We start from the raw sequence: 19924 nt of genomic DNA, 5'->3' as shown, positions 1-19924 counted from the left end.
TGCACTGAAGCAGTCGGGATCTTTAATTCTTTTTCCTGCCCAAGTAGCTTTATGATGCTGGGGAGCCATGGTTTTGATTCAGCCATACTCTCAAAAGTGTATGTTTTTAGAAGTTTCTTTGAAAGGCTAGATATTCACACTGAAAATTCTCTATGTGCCTTTTTTTTTTTTTTTTTTGCGGTACGCGGGCCTCTCACTGCTGTGGCCTCTCCCGTTGCGGAGCACAGGCTCCGGACGCGCAGGCTCAGCGGCCATGGCTCACGGGCCCAGCCGCTCCGCAGCATGTGGGATCTTCCCGGACCGGGGCACGAACCTGTGTCCCCTGCATCGGCAGGCGGACTCTCAACCACTGCGCCACCAGGGAAGCCCTCTATGTGCTTTTGAACAGACCAAAGGGCATTATACTTAGGAGAGAAATTGTTTCTTTGTCTTCAGATGTTTGTCTCACAAGTTTATCTTATGAACTAGAGAAAAGTCAATTAAAATAGTCATTAAAAAACAACCTTAATTTCATTAGGCTATAACAGGCTTATATAGCCCGCTTCTTGACTTTTATTATTTTATTTTTGCCAAACAATCTCTGCAGTATATCAAGCAAGTATTTTTACTTGCCAAGTGAATTCAGTGATGCACAATATGAACTGACTTGCTTTAGTTCATTTATAACCCAATAGTAGAAACAAAAGAGCTGCATCTGGGCCTGCTGGCTCCAAACCCATGCTCTTTCTACCAGACTCCCCCTGCAGCCTGGTTTAGACTCATTCAAAAGTACTCATGATGTAACTCAGTTATTGCCTATTTGCCATTAAAAACAAAAGCCTCCTGCATATCAGAATTGTGTCATCTCCAGATTGACCGATAATTTACGTTTTATTACCTGTGTTTTGAAGTATACATATTGAGGGTCTTTTAAAGGAATCTTAACACCTTGGATTGAGTAAACCCCTTCATGCCCCAGATTGCAATAGCCCTATAGTATGATGCCTGTTTCCCATAGCTTTCTAGAATAGTTTAGTTATTAGTCAATAGTCTTTGAGTTACAAGTCAGAAAACCAGCTCAAACCATCTTAAGCAGAGAGGGGATTGATTGGCTCATGTAAGTGGGATGGTAGCTGTGTTCTAATAGGAGCTCAAATCATTGTTGCCAGGTTTCTTCTGCCCTTGCCTGTGTCCTGCCCATGCTGCTTCCTCCCCAGTCCCTCTTCCCTCCCTTTCCCTCTGCTTCCGTCCTACCTCTGTCTCTTGTCATAGCTTCTGGCTATGTGTTAATTTAGGGCCCTCCTACTTCAGATGCCTTCTCCTTTGAAGGCTGGTGATTATGGACACAGTAGACCCAGGCTTACGTCATAGCACACAAGCTGCCGCTACTCTCAAAGGGAGAAAATACATCTTTCAGGTTTCATACATGAAAATGAATGGTGAATGAACTCAAATAAGAACTTATGAGCAGCTTAGTTACTTGCCCACCCTTTTGTTCAGTTGTGGCAGGACAAGATACTATGATTGTCAACCCAAGCAGAATGACTTGGCTCCGTGGGAAGAGCCAAAGAGAATATAGTTGGGAGAGTAGGTGTGCAGATGAGAATGGCATGTAGCCACTATGATATATGGCTTTTGTGCTTACCTTACACTTTGACTTAGACAATACTATAGTTTTTAATCTCGCCCAGGTGTAAAAGAGATCATTAAAAGGCTTAGGTGGGTATTTTGTAGAAGGTAACATTAATGCTTTGTAGCAGTTATTGTTATATGTTTGATTATTTCTGTGTACTTCTGGGGGTTCATGGTCTGAGGTGGGCCTAGGGTTTATTTCCTATGCCTAATTGTCATGGCAGTTCTTCTCAAACTTGTTTGCTACTATCCTCTGAAAGCCAAGGAAAGTGAATTATATAACCAGGGGCATAGAAAGGCAAGCGAGCATCACATTTATTTGAGGACTCTCATGTTTTATCTAAAACATTGATTCATATTTTGCATTATACTCCATAATTTTCCCATTTAAGTTTAATAAAAGATAAATTTTTTTTTTTTTTTTTTGCTGTACGTGGGCCTCTCACTGTTGTGGCCTCTCCCGTTGCGGAGCACAGGCTCCGGACGCGCAGGCTCAGCGGCCATGGTGCACGGGCCCAGCCGCTCCGCAGCATGTGGGATCTTCCCGGACCAGGGCATCGGCAGGCGGACTCTCAACCACTGTACCACCAGGGAAGCCCAATAAAAGATAAATTTAAATATTACTTCCTTTTCTCCTAAAGCAACATAAAATTGGAGAACTCGTTAATGAAGACAGTGAGAGCTAGGCATCGTTATGAATGAATCTACCCATGCCAAATGAAATTTTTTTTTAACATCTTTATTGGAGTATAATTGCTTTACAATGGTGTGTTAGTTTCTGCTTTATAACAAAGTGAATCAGTTATACATATACATATGTTCCCATATCTCTTCCCTCTTGCATCTCCCTCCCTCCCACCCTCCAAATGAAATTTTAAGGTATAAAGAACATTAATATTTCTGTTTAGTTTAGAATTCAGTTCTCCTTCCAAATGATAGACCATTTGTGAAAATATATCTTCTTAAAAAAAGTCAATTCCAAGATATTTCAATTTCTTATCTCTGTAGTTTGAGTTTATTCTCCACGGGCCGTGTGTGTGTGTGTGTGTGTGTGTGTGTGTGTGTGTGTGTGTGTGTGTGTGTGTGTGTGTGTGTGTGTGTGTGTGTGTGTGTGTGTGTGTGTGTGTGTGTGTGTGTGTTAAATGTCAATTGTATCTTACACTCTGATTCACAGAGGAAAATGTTCCCCTAACAAGTTTACTTAAACTTTTCCTAGGAGTCAGGTAACAAATGAATGAATGAATGAATAAACTACTAAACTACATTGTCATTCCAGGAAGATATGCCATGTTCCTTTGATTTTGAGTAATCTAAGGTGAATAGTGCTGGTTGAGAAAAACAGACTTTTGGAATACTTTTTGGTTAAAATCAGGATTTTTAACATCTTGCCTCACCTTTTAGGGAATTTAGACCTTGGACATTAGGCGTTTCTTGGTTATACTGAAAGGTCTCAGAGCACAGGGTTGGTGTTCTGCTAATTAATAGCTGTAACTTGATAGTAGTTACTTCTCTAAGCCTCAGTTTCTCATCTGAACCATGGAAATAATGATCGTGGCTAACTCACAGTGTTGGTGTGGGGTTTAAATGAAATGTAAAATTGATTGGTATGTGAAAAAATAATAAGTTTTTAAGTGTTGCTAACTTGTCTATTTACCTGTGTTTTAACTTTTCAAGTTAGAATTCCATGATTTTTCTTGGCTCTCTCTTTCTCAAATGAGTGCAGTTAGACCATTTAGGTTCTCTAATGGGTTTCCTTTAATATTATGAGTTAACTAGAGAGTATATGTTATTAAAAACATAGTACATTGACTACATCCACACGTGAATTAAAGACTTACTGGGAGGTAGGAGCTGAAGTATAGTCATAATCAGTATGTTTCCTCTTTCTTAAAAGGAATTACGGCTCATCTCTCTTTGCCCAATGTGAAGCAATGGATAACGCGTGTCAGCAGGTTCTGTGGCTCTATGGAGAGGATCATCAGATAACTGAAGTTGGAACAATGAATCTTTTTCTTTACTGGATAAATGAAGATGGAGGTAATCCACTCAGATTTCAGCTCTTGGCTCTTTTTGAGTCATTTTCAGTGGGACTGGAAAGAAAAGAACTAGAACCTTAGAACAAGAGAATAAGTAACACGCTTGCAAAATCTAAGAAATTCTGTGCTTTTGCTGTCCAAGTAAACATGAGTTTAAGTTTACAGCATTTAAAGATTTTGAGTTTTATTTTTGTTTTTTGGCTTTAGATGTACTTACTACTGAGATGTCAACTGAAGGAATTTATTTATTTATTTATTTTTGGCTGTGTTGGGTCTTCGTTGCTGTGTGCGGGCTTTCTGTAGTTGCAGTGAGCGGGGGCTACTCTTCGTTGCGGTGAGCGGGCCTCTCGTTGCGGTGGCTTCTCCTGCTGCAGAGCACAGCCTCTAGGCGCGCGGGCCTCAGCAGTTGTGGCACGTGGGCTCAGTAGCTGTGGCTTGCAGGCTCTAGAGCGCAGGCTCAGTAGTTGTGGCACACGGGCTTAGTTGCTCCGTGGCATGTGGGATCTTCCTGGACCAGGGCTCGAACCCGTGTCGCCTGCATTGGCAGGCAGATTCTTAACCACTGTGCCACCAGGTAAGTCCCAACTGAAGGAATTTAAATCTCCACAATTTGAAGATATGCTGCCTTATCCCCTTTACCATCTTATCATTTTTCCTATCTGAAATCCCTTGCATTTGGAGATGGGTCTCGGATCAATTCAGTGGTTATTTACCATATACTATGTATAAAATGCTGTAGTAATAAACACAGTCTACTGTTTCTACTGATACGAAATTGAGTGTACTCTCTTGTTGTAATTCATTGAACAATCATTGCCCTTTCTGCTTTTTTTGTTTTGCGGTACGCGGGCCTCTCACTGTTGTGGCCTCTGCTGTTGCAGAGCACAGGCTCAGCGGCCATGGCTCACGGGCCCAGCCGCTCCGTGGCTTGTGGGATCTTCCCGGACCGGGGCACGAACCCGTGCCCTTTCTGCATATTTTGACAATACATTAGAAGCCTTGCATATTTACTCTGGAGCTCAGTTTGAATGAAGAACACTATTTTTAAGGACAGATCAATCTATTTGGGTATCGTTTTTAGATTCTGGTTCATTTGAGACTATTAATATATGACTATAAAAATCAGTACTTCTTTGTTACCTTTAATATCCTGAATGCTCACTTTATCCCTCTTTGCGATTATTTTTTTTAATTAGTTGGCAGAGACCACAGCAGTTCGGTGATGTTTTGGCAAAGTCTATGGTATTAGATTAAATGGTATTTTTCCCAATAATGGAGGGAAAAATACATATATATGCATTTATTTTCGTTAGAATTTTAATAGTCAAAAAATTTAAAAACATTTTTAGGCCTGTTTACATTCTTTAGGCTGTTCATTTCACAGTGCTGAGACTGGAAATGTAAAATAAGTTTCTAAATACTTGTGAAGTCTCGGGATTGGTTTTAATTCAAATAATAAATGAAATTTTAATTTTAAAGCAGCTATAGTAGCCTCTATTGCTCTTTTGTTATTTGGCTACAAATAGAGGAAAATGGTGATTCAAATGTGACTTCAGAGCTAATTTGAGCATTACTTGCAGAGTTATAAGATGAGCCTTATATTTCAGTCAGAGTTAGAATAAACAGAAGGTGTAGTGAGTACACCGTGTCCTGGGGTTGACCACTGGTAATCTTTAGCATATGAAAAGCCAGGTATAGGTCATGCTCATTCTTCCATACCTGCTGTTTGTACTTGACACTCTTGAAAAACAAAATTTGTACTGGAATATTTGTGATTTTTAAATTTGAGTTATTTCATATGACCTGTATCAAAAGCCGTGCTTGGGGGCTTCCCTGGTGGCGCAGTGGTTGAGAGTCCGCCTGTCGATGTAGGGGACACGGGTTCGTGCCCCGGTCTGGGAGGATCCCACATGCCGCGGAGCGGCTGGGCCCGTGAGCCATGGCCGCTGAGCCTGCACGTCCGGAGCCTGTGCTCCGCAACGGGAGAGGCCACAACAGTGAGAGGCCCACGTACCGCAAAAAAAAAAAAAAAAGCCGTGCTTGAAAGTTGACAGCCATTGTTGGACAGGCAGTATTACTTAGGAGATAATAAATTGATTCAACTCATTCTTTCCACTTGCCCACTGCCATCCCCACCCCCCAGAAAACCCATACAACCCCAAACAAAACCAGTTACATCATACAGAAGTGGCACCATCCTTATTTATGGATGGGAGGTGTCAGGATTTAAGCACAGTCTGAATCAGAGCTACATGATTTAACCAGAAACACCAGAAACTGTCCTGGTGAAAAATGACCCGTCATGCAAACAGTAATCATGAACCACTTGCACCATGGCTTTTAAAAGTCAGAGGAGAAATGAATGAATTTCTCTCTGGCTCTTATAAAATATACAAGACCTTAAGAGTTACTCTTCAGGTTATGGTTGCCTGAGATAACTTTAGTTTTAATGTGAAGATCCTCCGTCAATTTGAGGCTGTTCACCTGCCAGATCAGATAAAATTTGAAGGAAGGAGAAAGGAAATGGAATAAATGTTTGAACAGTACTCTGAGAACTAAGTAGAAAATCAGGAATAACCTTTGGGCTTAAAAAAAACAAAAGACATTGAAGCAACTCCCGTAACTTTGATTTACACCATGTGGCTTTAGGAAAATACAAAGAATAATGTGTTGAAAATCAGAAAGATATTGATTTTCCTCCCCCCCCTCCCCAACTTTACCAAAAGCAGAGTTCTTCCCATGAGCACCCACTCTCACTGCTCCTTTGGGACAAGGTGGCTGCCACAGGGCTGTGCACTATTTTGTGGCACTTGGCCTGACACTCATGTGGTTTTTTGTTTTGTTTGTCTTTGTTTTTGTTTTTGGAGCAGAGAAAGGTTTATTGCAAGGCCGCGCAAGGAGGTGAGATGGCTCATGCCCTGAAAAGCCTCGAGCTCTTATTTTTGCTTTTAAATTGAAGTATAGCTGATTTACAATGCTGTGTTAGTTTCAGGTGTACAACAAAGTGATTCAGTTGTATATACATATGTGTGTGTGTGTGTGTGTGTGTGTGTGTGTGTGTGTGTATTCTTTTTCAGATTCTTTCCCCTTATAGGTTATTACAGAATACCGAGTATAGTTCCTTGGGCTATACAGTAGTAGGTCCTTGTTGGTTATCTATTCATGTGGGTTTTGATTCCAGTAACAGCAGCCCTGGTTGTAAGATCGCAGGGCCCCGTATTCTCCTTTTTTATTCCGTTGATGAGTAATTTAACACACACACTTGCTATTCACTGTTGAGAAAACAGTTTTATCTTGTACCAGACACTGGAGCTACCTTGAGAGTAAGACTCAGTTGTTGTGGTTGAGTTCACAGTTGGTTTTGGGAGGCATCTACACCGCCTCTGCTTGGAGCACTCTTCCTGCATGGCTGCTTGCCCCCCTCCTTCAAGTCTTTGCCGCATACCCCATTCTCAGGAAGGCTTTCCCTGGATTCCTTAATACAAATCTTAAACTCTCTCCCCCAGCACTCCCCATCGCCTTCCCCATTTTTTGCCTCCATCATCTGACATACAATTTAATATAATTGTTTGCCTCTGCTTGTTAGAAAGTAAGCAAGGAGTTATATCGGTTTGGTTCACTGCTGTATCCCTAGTGCTTAGAACAGCCAACGGCACTGATACTGATAGACACTCAGTGTATATTGTTGAACGAATGAAGAATTGTGCTGATGGTGTTTGAGGTATTCCTGGTTCCCATTAGTGCTTGAATTTGGGAAGTCACAGATGAATCCAGCTGTTATGGCTTCTAAATCCTTCATCTCCCCAAAATGATTTCTCTGTCAAGAACAAGCTTCATTCGTAGGCTCTCTTTTCCTCCTGTTGAGCAATCTGGAGCCCGTTTTGGCTCTTGTAAGCATGTTTGTGGTTGCAGAGGAAAATGACTATTTCTCGCCCAAATGTTGTCATGTCATCATCTCTGTCTGGCAACCAGAGAAGCAGATGTTCTGTTCCTTGACCTCAAGCTAGTGGTTACAGTTTTGGGTGTTAAATATATTTCACAAAACTGCATTTGCACATGAGGGGCCGCTGTTTTCATTTAACTTTATGCCGTCTTAGAGCTCAGCAAGTATTAGGAATGGTCCCATTTGGGAACACTAGAAGTGTTTGTCTATATGTGTGCAGTGTGTATGCATACGTGTACACACATATAGATCTATACATTTATACATCCAGCTGGCTTGCTATTGCAAAACACGTTTATTTTGAGACAAACACTTCTAAACAAGACAAAAAGTAGCCCTAAGAACAAATTTTCTTCTTTTGAGAAGTGATTTTCAGCAGATAATTTTTAGAAATAAAATTCAAAGAAATCATACTGCTGTATCCTAGCATAAAGGATTATTCATTTATTGTCTTATTCAAAAACATTTATTACATACCACTCAGGGCCAGGCACATTGCTGAGGGGACACAGGAATGAACATAAGAGTTTTGGTCTTCCAGAGAGCTGGGTTGTCGAGGATGTCTGATGTGGCCACAGCGGAGTGGGTGAGCCCAGACCACAGTTTACGAAAGAAAGGGCGGTGGCCACAGTGTTGGGAGACTTAGGCTCTGGTCCCGACTGGTCCCCAGTGTCACCAACCTTGGCAAGTCACTTATGTTTTTAGGGCCTCAGTTTATCCTTCTATAAAATAAGGATTGCACTAGGTGATTTCTAAAGCCTTTTTTGCCTGCATCAAATGGCTTTGGAGCGAAAAGACTGATTTCTACACTGCTTTAGCTACCCAGTGATCCTTCCCAGCATCCCTTGTGAATTCCTCTGCAGACACATGATGGGCAACCCATCATCTGTTACAAGGCTCAACGTGTATATAAAGTGATGGTTGAAGGTTTGAATTTCTCACTAGATTCAGCTTCCTGGGTGCCAGAGGTGAGGAGGAGGGCGGATGTTGAGTACCAGAGGCATCCTTCTGTAAGGAGGCTTTGTGGCTGGCGGACCACACTGACTCCTGCAGACAGGTCATAATGCCAGCCCTCGCCACGGTTGGGAGTGTCTGCGGTCATTCTCAGAGTAGACCAGTGTCTGGGCCTTGGGTCTGTGAGTCACCCGTGGAGTGTTATTTTGGTTTTTTTGGATTTCTTTTTTTCCTTCTTTTTTTTTAAAATTTATTTATTTAGTTTTGGCTGCATTGGGTCTTGTTGCTGCGTGCAGGCTTTCTCTAGTTGTGGCGAGCAGGGGCTACTCTTGGTTGTGGTGCGCAGGTTTCTCACTGCCGTGGCTTCTCTTGTTGCGGAGCACGGGCTCTAGGCTTGCGGGCTCAGTAGTCGTGATTTGCAGGCTCTAGAGCGCAGGCTCAGTAGTTGTGGCTCACGGGCTTAGTTGCTCTGCGGCATGTGAGATCTTCCCGGACCAGGGCTCGAACCCGTGTCCCCTACATTGACAGGCGGATTCTTAACCACTGTACTACCAGGGAAGCCCCTTCTTTCTTTATTATTTCTTTGTTAGCCATATACATGCCTGAGCCCACTCTGAGCCCATTACATCTGAATCTCAGAGGGTGGAGTCAACATCTCCATATTTGATGTGGATACTTCACCAGGCTTGAAAATCACTCTGGATAGACTTGTCAAAGGCCAGTGTGGGAGCAGTGATGGCCTGAGTGGGCACGGACACCTCTCAGGGCTGGGTTTCTCCACAGTATTCATAGGTTTGGTAATGCCCAGTGTTTCTGAGTAAGGGTCTATTTACATTATCCTAATTACTAACCAGCTTTAATCCACTGAGGTAAAATTTGACTTTGGAATGTTCCTCTTAAGAGTATTTTATAACTCTTACTGTTTGTTAGTGGGAAGCCATCTCATTTTTCACAGGTTAAGGATAAATTGAAGATGGTAGAATGACTGATTTCCTTTCTTCTTCCTTTTTTTTTAAAAACATAAGGATCTACCTGAAGTATGAGTTGATTTGGAAAATTTGACAGTGCAGAACAGTGACCTCCTTTTCATGTTTATCACCAGCAAAATTGCAAGAAACTTTTTTTTTTAATGGCTGTTGATAAAAGGCATGGCTAATAAAGTTTGAAATGATTCCAATTTCTAATTGACAGAGGAAGAACTGGCAACTCCTCCGCTAGATGGCATCATTCTTCCAGGAGTGACAAGGCAGAGCATCCTGGACCTGGCACACAAGTGGGTGGGTGCCTTTGACATGAACCACTTTTATAAGCATGGAACAAAAAGTAATCAAAAAAAGTCCAGCTTAGTATTGAAATAATATCCTGTAGTTCCAACCAATGCTGTCTAATCTTTAAATCTTAACTTGAGTGAAAAGAACTCTTCTAGAAGGACTGTCTTGGTGAGACTATCAAGTAAGTATTGTTTGTAGGGAGGGCAGGCAGAAACCAGTTCAGCAGGTCGTCCTAGTGAAGAAGTATTCTAGTACTAGTCTCAGGCTTTATACCAGGTGTCTCCTACCGACTCATCTGGTTTATTCTCCGAGGGCTTCCTTTTCGCCAGCCTTTAACTTTTCAAGTCTGAGTGTGTTGTTTCCAAATGGCAGTGGTATGTAGTCCTTCCCTTCCTCTGTTTATTCCAGTGTAACCGTGCTAGAAGTTAAAGAATTTTACTGACATATAAATGCTTACTAACATGACAGTATTAGTTTCGCGGTCTTCTTTCTCCCTCCTTCCTGCCCCCTGTCCTCCCAAATTCACATACATGCTTATTTTAACATCTAAACATTCAAGCAAATGTAAAGTTGTTTTCAGTAGCCTTTCTGATTCAAGTGACACAGGCACGTGTGTTAAACCATTCGGTATTGGAAGTGACTTAGCATATTCAAGATGAATATTGAATGAGTTGATTAATCTGGCAAAGGTTCCTGGATGGGACTTTTGACCCATGTATTGAAATGGTCTCCAAGGGACAAGAAAAGGCTTTGAGCAGACTGTGGTGAAACAGTGCTAATAGGACAAATGTTTAGAAACACACACGTCTACGAGAGTACAGTTTCTCTGGAAAAGGCTTTGGAAATAGAGAAAACGTGCTATAAATAATTCTCAAAATCCTGAAGTAGACAAGACCCAACTGCCGCATGCTGGCTGGCGCATTGGGCATGACATTTACAAACTGTTGGTATAATTTCAAACAGCTTGCCCTGTCCTAATTGTGTTTTCAATTGGAAAGATGTATTTTCCAAGCTCAGTGATTTTTGTTTTATTAAAGAAAAAAATCAACCAAGTACAGAAGGTTTGATGAGAAGTTCCAAGTGGAAATTCCCCCACACTAATGATTTGCTAGCGTGAAAAATAGGTTATTATAGAGGAAGTTTCTTCCTGACTCCTTAGCTGTAATTTATTTTTAAAACTGTGAGACACAAATGCCAAGAGGCCTGCGGGGGGTTACCACTGTTTGCCAGGTAGGGGAAATTGTCCAAAAATAAGTGAGGGTGAGCAGAGTAAAAAGAATTCTGTTTATGTACAAGAGATTTTTTTTTTTCTTTCCTTTTCCACAATGCAGAACTCAGCTTGTTCTCACTTGGCTGATTTGCTGGAATTTATTTATTTATTTATTTGCCTTTGTACAACTTAATTGCAATCGCAGACTGAGATAGGTTGAAACTTACAAAAAGCCATATTTCTGTTGCAGGCATATTTCCCTACCCTTCCAAATATACTTGCAGCATGATACATTCTTCTTCTAATGTTTTGAATCTTTCCAAGGGCTGTGATTTCCATTTTTATCTATTGTGGATTTGTAGATTTTAAAAAATACTCTCATCTTATTTTTAAAAAATGGATTCATTCGTTGTTGCCCTTAATTCAAATAGCCTCCTGACAAGCTTTGAACTTTAACCACTAACATAGGAGAATGAGAGTTAAACAGATTAAAGAATGAGTATTAAACAGATAGTTTAAACATAGCTTAAAAGCATCAGATTTTTTTTCCACTTCCTATCCTTGAGCAAATAAATAGTTCAGCTGAAGTCGATGAGCGGGTATACCCGTAATTCTATGATTAAACTCAACCTAATACAGCACCAGAGAGAAGGAAGAGGATTGCTGCTGTGAAGTCGACTGAATCAGTGAATTTAGGAAGAAAAAATATACAATGTAATTTCTCAAATAAAGTCCAAATACACTATGTTTTAAAGTAATGAAATGTTTCAGATATTTAAATTCAGTCTCTGTTTCTACTCCATAAAAGAAACAGTAGAAAGAGGGCCACATTTGGAGCCAGTCATTTTCAGACCTGAGTTCAAATCCAGTCTCTGCCATTTACTAGCTGTGTGGCCTTCAGGGTGTCACTCAGCCTCCTTGAACTTTAATTTCCTCATCTGTACAATGGGGATGATATTACCCACCTTAAAAATTAGAGAACGTGGCATGTGGTGGATGCTCGATAAATGGTGGCTATAATTATTAATATTAGATAATAATATATTTTCTCTTATGATAAATAGGGTTTAGAATACACATTAAGTAGCACTTGGGGTGCATCAACTTGTGAGACTTTGGCCACGATAACAAATAAAAGGTAGAAAAGCAGGAATGTATTAAAACATACCATGTACTCTGTCATGCTGATCTTACATTTTCTATTCTCATCATCTCATTTAAAGATGCTGTGACCTTAGAGTAGGTTGCTTAGCATCTCAGTGTGTTTCTCAATAAGATGGTGTCGATCTCTCCAGCTTTCCCTCTAAGGACAATTATGACATTATCTGAGTTCAGTCAGAATGTAAAGTAGAATGGTCCATACCACCGGGCATTTTTTTATATGCCTTTTCCTTAAAAATATATTTATTTTTATTTCTATCCCAAACAGGGAGAATTTAAGGTGTCAGAGAGGTACCTCACCATGGACGACCTGAACACAGCCGTGGAGGAGAACCGCGTGAGGGAGATGTTTGGTTCTGGTACCGCCTGTGTTGTTTGCCCAGTTTCGAATATACTGTACAAGGGTGAGGTAAGACACTGTTTCTTCACTTCCTATCATTTTCAAACATTTGCCTGTAATTTAATTCTTTAAATATGTGGACAGAGTGCTAGTTGGACCCAGGATGCGAAGGATTTTTTAAATAACTTAGCGTTCTGTTAACTGTGGCAGTTTGTCCTGATGAACTTGTGTTAGCAAATGACTTATTCATCTTTCCAGTGGTTTCCTGTAAACTCCAACAGTTTTGTCCTTCGTTATCATACCTGCCTTACATCAGTTAAGGGATTGGAGATGTACCAATAGACCTACACTCATTTCTTTCTATCATCTCACTAAGGAAGGTTTTACAACTAAGTGAAATTTCAGTCTCTGGTTTCCAAAAGTACTTCTGAACTACTGGAGTAGGAATAGCAAATTATTAAAGAAAACTCATTTGAATGATCAACTCCTACATTTTTCATCTTCATCATTATTAATTAGACCACTTCATAAAAAATTTTCATTTGGCAAACCTCATGGCATTTACTAAAATCTTTCAGAAGGAATTCAAGCATTTAGTTAGAAGAAATTTCCTCCTAGTAAATTAATCTTGTGTATATGTGCTGTACATCCATTTTCTTGTTAGTTTTTTTACTTTCCTCTTTACAACACAGCTCCAATACTTATGATTAACATCGTCATCTAACTTCATAATTCAGAGGCATGTGGGCATTATTTTTATAATGTGAATGAATTGGCTTAAATTACTCATAATAAATACAAATTCTATTGTTTTTTTGGGTTTTTGTTTTTTTTTGGCTGCATTGGGTCTTTGTTGCTGCGCGTGTGCTTTCTCTTTTTGCGGCGAGCGGGTTCTCATTGCAGTGGCTTCTTTTGTTAAAGAGCTCGGGCTCTAGGCCCGTGGGCTTCAGTAGCTGTGGCACACAGCCTCAGTAGCTGTGGCTCATGGGCTCTAGAGCACAGGCTCAGTAGTTGTGGTGCACGGGCTTAGCTGCTCCGTGGCATGGGATCTTCCCGGACCAGGGCTCAAACCTGTGTCCCCTGCATTGGCAGGCGGATTCTTAACCAGTGTGCCACCAGGGAAGTCCCTTCTATTGGTCTTTTTCCCTCCCACCCTCCCTATCTCACCCTTCTAGCTGGTCACAAAGCACCGAGCTGATCTCCCTGTGCTATGCAACTGCTTCCCACTAGCTTTCTATTTTACATGCCACTGTCTCACTTCGTCCCAGCTTACCCTTCCCCCTTCCTGTGTCCTCAAGTCCATTCTCTAGTAGGTCTGCGTCTTTATTCCCGTCTTGCCCCTAGATTCTTCATGACCTTTTTTTTTTTTTTAAGATTCCATATATATGTGTTAGCATATGGTATTTGTTTTTCTCTTTCTGACTTACTTCACTCTGTAGGACAGACTCTAGGTCCATCCACCTAACTACAAGTAACTCAATTTCATTTCTTTTTATGGCTGAGTAATGTTCCATTGTATATATGTACCACATCTTCTTTATCCATTCATCTGTCAGTGGACACTTAGGTTGCACCCATGTCCTGGCTATTGTAAATAGTGTCTCAGTGAATATTGGGGTGCATGTGTCTTTTTGAATTATGGTTTTCTCTGGGTATATGCCCAGTAGTGGGATTGCTGTATCATAACGTAGCTCTATTCTTAGTTTTTTTAAGGAACCTCTATACTGTTCTCCATAGTGGCGGTATCAATTTACATTCCCACAAACAGTGCAAGAGGGTTCCCTTTTCTCCATACCCTCTCCAGCATTTATTGTTTGTAGATTTTTTGAGGACAGCCATTCTGACTGGTGTGAGGGGATACCTCATTGTAGTTTTGATTTGCATTTCTGTAGTGATTAGTGATGTTGAGCATTCTTTCATGTGTGTGTTGGCCATCTGTATATCTTCTTTGGAGAAATGTCTATTTAGGTCTTCTGCCCATTTTTGGATTGGGTTATTTGTCTTTTTGATGTTGAGCTGCATGAGCTGCTTGTATATTTTGGAGATTAATCCTTTGTCAATTGCTTCGTTTGCAAATATTTTCTCCCATTCTGAGGGTTGTCTTTTCATCTTGTTTATGGTTTCCTTTGCTGTGCAAAAGCTTTGAAGTTTCATTAGGTCCCATTTTTTATTTTTGTTTTTATTTCCATTTCTCTAGGAGCTGGGTCAGAAAGGATCTTGCTGTGATTTATGTCATAGAGTGTTCTGCCTATGTTTTCCTCTAAGAGTTTTATAGTGTCTGGCCTTACATTTAGGTCTTTAATCCATTTTGAGTTTATTTTTGTGTATGGTGTTAGGGAGTGTTCTAATTTCATTCTTATACATGTAGCTGTCCAATTTTCTCAGCACCACTTATTAAAGAGGCTGTCTTTTCTCCATTGTATATTCTTGCCTCCTTTATCAAAGATAAGATGACCATATGTGCATGGGTTTATCTCTATTCTATTGGGGTTTTTTTTGGTTTTTTTTTGCGGTACGCGGGCCTCTCACTGTTGTGGCCTCTCCCGTTACGGAGCACAGGCTCTGGACGCACAGGCTCAGCGGCCATGGCTCATGGGCCCAGCCGCTCAGCGGCATGTGGGATCTTGCCGGACCGGGGCACAAACCTGTGTCCCCTGCACTGGCAGGCGGACTCTCAACCACTGCGCCACCATGGAAGCCCCTATTCTATAGGTTTTTAAATTCAACATTATAATTATTTTTTCCTCAGCTGGGTGGATTGATTTTTTTTTTTCCTCCTAATTTTAATGGTGGTTGCTTCACTGCTTGAGATTTTCAAACTTGGCTCCTGACATAATTCCATCTACAGATTGATTTTTCAAGGGAGATGAATTATTCTATTATAGATGAATGCTTACACTGATTATAAAGCTACTGTTTCACATTTTACTATGGTAGTATCTAGGTAATATATTATCAGTCCACTTTTTAAATGAACTAAAGTTGTCATTAGGTCAGATTTTTAAAGTCCAGATATTACTTCTCCTCTAGAAGTAAGTTAGTAAAGTTTAATACATTTTTATGGTTTTGTTTTAGGTAGCCATTCAGAGCCAAAAGGTACATCGAATTATCCTATTACCCTAAAGGGCATAATAAGAAAAGTAAGAGTACGGACTCTCTACTAAAATCAAACTATCAAAAGCCTGCAAGCCAGCAAGGCATGAATGGGCGTGACTCAAAGTATAAATTAGGGCACATGAAATCTCTGTGCCCTGAATTTAACCATGCTGTCCAACTTCGTGGAATTTGTGGCCCCTGGAAGTTTGGCTTAGAACAGACAGATTTGGCAGCCCCTTTTGTGAAGATATGGACGTGCTTCAATTTATGTCCCTGAAATGACTTGCTTTAATTTGCGGCACACTGTCTTCTGAGGTCTCATTCCCTGCCAAGAGCGTTAGATGTGGAGGTTAATCATTCATCCTCATAGATTCTCAGGATGCTGGAAGAGGTAGGGTTCTTTAAGTTTAGCCCCTATTCTAGGTATCCCTGCTTCTCATGGTTCCTCAAATCAGCCTGAAGACTGGCATATAAACCAGTTATGCCCTGAAATCAGTTGGTAGGAAATGAACAACCTATCACCGGCTAGTTCATTTTTATTCAAATTCAGAATAGAAAAGAGTCTTTGGCATAAGGAGTTAGCATCCATAATGAGGTTACCATAGTGCCATTCCTTATTTCAGTAAAATTGCTGAGTTTCTTACTTCTTGTTACTGTGTACATGAATATCCTCAAATGATTTCGTGTCTGGTTTTCTTTCATAGACTATACACATCCCAACTATGGAGAATGGGCCTAAGCTTGCAAGCCGCATCTTGGACAAATTGACTGATATTCAGGTAAGGGCTTCTATTTTTAAAATGCTGTCTTTTTTTCATTCAAAACCTAGAACCAAATCATACTTCAGTGGAGAGAAGAGAGTAAGTGCTACCATCTGAGGTCAACAAATTAAATTTAAGGAAGATGTTCCCAATAGTATATGTGGACATGAGCAAAGCAGAAATGAGAAAAAAGATACACAGTTTAAAAAAAAAGAAAAAAAAAAAAAGGAAGGAAAGAAGGGGGAAAAATATATATATATAGTCAGGGACTCAATTACTTAACATTTTTAAAAAGTATATAAATTTTGATAACACTTAAAAATCTCATGAAAAGTATAACAGACTTCTTATAAAAGACTTTAAAGTAGAAGAAAACACAGAAAAAAACTAATATTACCTGTGATTACATCACAGATAAAATCACTTAACTTTTGATATCTCAACTTTCAGTATTTTATAAGCACTCAGCGTATTTTTAGATAGATATTTTTCTGACAGTGGGATCGTACGTAATTTTGTTAACCTGCTTTTTTTCAATTAATAAATCATTTGCTTTTTTGTATCAATAAATTTTAAAATTCAACGTATAAAGTTTAATTAAATTCCACTATGTTGATATACCATAATTTTTAAAGAAATCTTATTGAACATTTAAACTGTTGGAAATTCTTTCACTGTTATAAACAGTGCATCCTTGATTTTTTCCTTAGGATAAATTCCTGGGATTGTAATTATCAGGTCAAACAGTGTGCACACCTATTTTTTAATACTGCTAACTTTGTTTTGCCTATTTTTTCTGAGCAACAATCTACAGTAATGTCATCAGGCAGTTAAGCATCTTTCTAGGTAGACATATCATATACCAGGTAAACCTGGGTCACCTATAAAAGACATTGTTCTAAAGTTTGCTGAGCCCGCATGCCATCGTTGCCAGTCAGTGAAAATACCCGAGGGAGCTGAGATTCATATTGAAATGTGAAATAAAGTTTGATAGATTGGGTGACATCAAATGGTGTGGGGTCTTAAAAAGTAAGCAAAAATGTAAAGTTGGTTGGGAAAGCAGCAGGTCGCTACAGAGAACTTTGGATGAAAATGCTATTTTTTGAAGACTTAGCCACTTTTATGCAAAATTTATAGCATTAAAAGAAAAGAATTATTGTGCTTTTAGAACCAATGAGTTGTCTCACACTCTTCAATAGAAGTGTTCTATAGGAATTTTCTGTAAGCTAAATAAAGGAATATCTTAACATTGAAGACTTACAATTTATTCAGAGTTGGTTTCTGCATAGAACCAATCCAAAGTAATTCGAAGAAATTTAATAAAAATTTCTGCATGGGGCTTCCCTGGTGGCGCAGTGGTTGAGAGTCTGCCTGCCGATGCAGGGGACACGGGTTCGTGCCTTGGCCCGGGAGGATCCCATGTGCCGCGGAGCGGCTGGGCTCGTGAGCCATGGCCGCTGAGCCTGCGCGTCCGGAGGCTGTGCTCCGCAGCGGGAGAGGCCACAACAGTGAGAGGCCTGCGTAACGCAAAAACAAAAAACAAACAAACAAAAATTTCTGCATGGATGGTTCATGTATTTTTATTTTTAGAGTTGTCTGGGTAAGATTACAGAAGCCAGGAATGTAGGTGAGGGAAGCGAATGCTTTTGATTCATTCATTCAACAGATACATAGTATTGAGCACAAACTGTGTGCCAGAGGCAGTTCCAGGTGCTGGTGACAGAGTAGTGGAAAAAGTGACCGAAAAACTGGAGAGGTCAAAGCACACTGATATAGATGAAAGACAGATTTATTCAATTTAAATGTGAGACCATATCAAAAGGTTTAAAAATAAAAGTTATATATGAAGCAGAAAATGAGAAGAAATAGACCATTTTCCTCTTACCTGTGTATATGCTCTATATAACTTGGTGCTTGTGGCCAAGAAGTTAATACTCTAGGTAGTAAAGTATAAATGGTAGTAACACTAAAAACTAATGATACGTTCAGAGCTCCACACTGAACAAAGAAACAAGGGGATACATGAGATAATACAAGGATTCTGAATTAAACTGCAAACCAGAAGCACCAAATCTGCTCCAAATTGTTAAGTAACAAAGGACCATCCATTTGGAATCTAAGACCACCTCTTTGTTCTTCTTCAATTATTTCATGCCTGTGGGCATGGAACCTACAGTTTCGAAATTACTCTCTTACAAGCTGGCAAATTGGTGCTGTCAGCCAAGCTACTAAATTGTCTGTTTCTCTCCAAGAAAAATAATTGAAGTATAATTATTGAGGAAAAAGCGTAGAATTGCATCATGTTTTACATTTGATCTCTCTGACTTTGCGTGGAAACGTGGTGTTTCCTCCAAAGTGCTCTGGTGAATTGAAGAAGAGAACAACAATAACCAAGAAACCTCAAGGTTCCTACAGTGTGACCTAGAGGGGAAGATACCTTCTTAACCACAGATCTGATTTTTATTGGACTTGTGTACTTCTGTATACAAGTAAGAACCTCTGAGGCTGAGTGTTCATCCCATTTGGCTAATTATCCACATAGTTCCCTGGATCTTAGATTGCCCTACAAATACCTCTTAGGAGGGGGACATTTCACATGACAGGATTCTTTTGTTTTTGTTTTAAATAAGTTTGTTTGTTTGTTTATTTTTGGTTGTTTTGGGTCTTCGTTGCTGCACTTGGGCTTTCCCTAGTTGCGGCGAGCCGGGGGCTACTCTTCATTGTGGTGCACAGGCTTCTCATTGCGGTGGCTTCTCTTCTTGTGGAGCACAGGCTCTAGGCGCGGGGGCTTCAGTAGTTGTGGCGCGCAGGCTCAGTAGTTGTGGCAGACAGGCTTAGTTGCTCTGCAGCATGTGGGATCTTCCTGGACCAGGGCTCGAACCTGTGTCCCCTGCATTGGCAGGCAGATTCTTAACCACTGCGCCACCAGGGAAGTCCTGTTTTTCTTCTTATTTCTTCCTTTTTTTTTTTTAATGCAACAAAGAAAAACACTTCTGTGTTCATACTTAACCAAACTTGAACTTGGAGAACATCTCCACATTGCCCATGTTTCCCCTCTCTCCCATTGCTCTTTGCTATTCCAGTTACCATCATCTTCACCTTTGCCGCTGCCATTAGGGGTCTTCTCTGTCGTCCAATATGCTCTGCTCTCTGCTGCTTCCTTTCTGCCTTTCTGTATCTTCTACAGTTTTCCCACTTGATAAGGTGTTGGTTATCCTTCGAGACACATCTCCTTTAGGAATCTTTTCAGTCTCTTGAACAGCGTCCCTTTCCCCCAGTACAAACACATATTCACCCACTTAAGTGCTGCTTCATCCTCTAGCTTCCATGGCCCCTGGGATGATCACATTTGACCGTTTTTTTTTTTTTTTAATGGGATGACATTTATTCCTTTTCCAAATGTTACAGTAAAACCAGGTGGAAGAGAATGGTTTTAGCAGTTAGGAAAAAAAAAAATTACAAATTTGGGGTTTGGCCATTAAGTTATTTACAACAATGGGAGGGGGAAAAAAAAGACAACAAGAAGTTGTTTCACATCACA

At 40.3% G+C, this 19924-nt stretch overlaps 1 protein-coding gene across 4 annotated transcripts in view; it reads left to right on the top strand.

Moving 5' to 3' along the window:
• BCAT1 (branched chain amino acid transaminase 1) overlaps nt 1-19924 on the top strand; it is a 222423-nt gene that overhangs the window by 69515 nt on the left and 132984 nt on the right. For all 4 annotated transcript variants that reach the window (XM_033430242.2, XM_033430236.2, XM_033430237.2 and 1 more), the window contains exons 7-10: nt 3506-3648; nt 9736-9821; nt 12455-12595; nt 16327-16401. In XM_033430242.2, coding sequence (XP_033286133.1) covers nt 3506-3648; nt 9736-9821; nt 12455-12595; nt 16327-16401 — 445 coding nt within the window. The remainder of the gene's footprint in view (nt 1-3505; nt 3649-9735; nt 9822-12454; nt 12596-16326; nt 16402-19924) is intronic.

This window comes from Orcinus orca, chromosome 11 (assembly GCF_937001465.1).
Source record: "Orcinus orca chromosome 11, mOrcOrc1.1, whole genome shotgun sequence".
In the NCBI taxonomy this organism is placed as follows: Eukaryota; Metazoa; Chordata; class Mammalia; order Artiodactyla; family Delphinidae; genus Orcinus; species Orcinus orca.
Note: the sequence above shows the minus strand (reverse complement) of the source record. Positions and strands in the feature narration are given on the sequence as shown.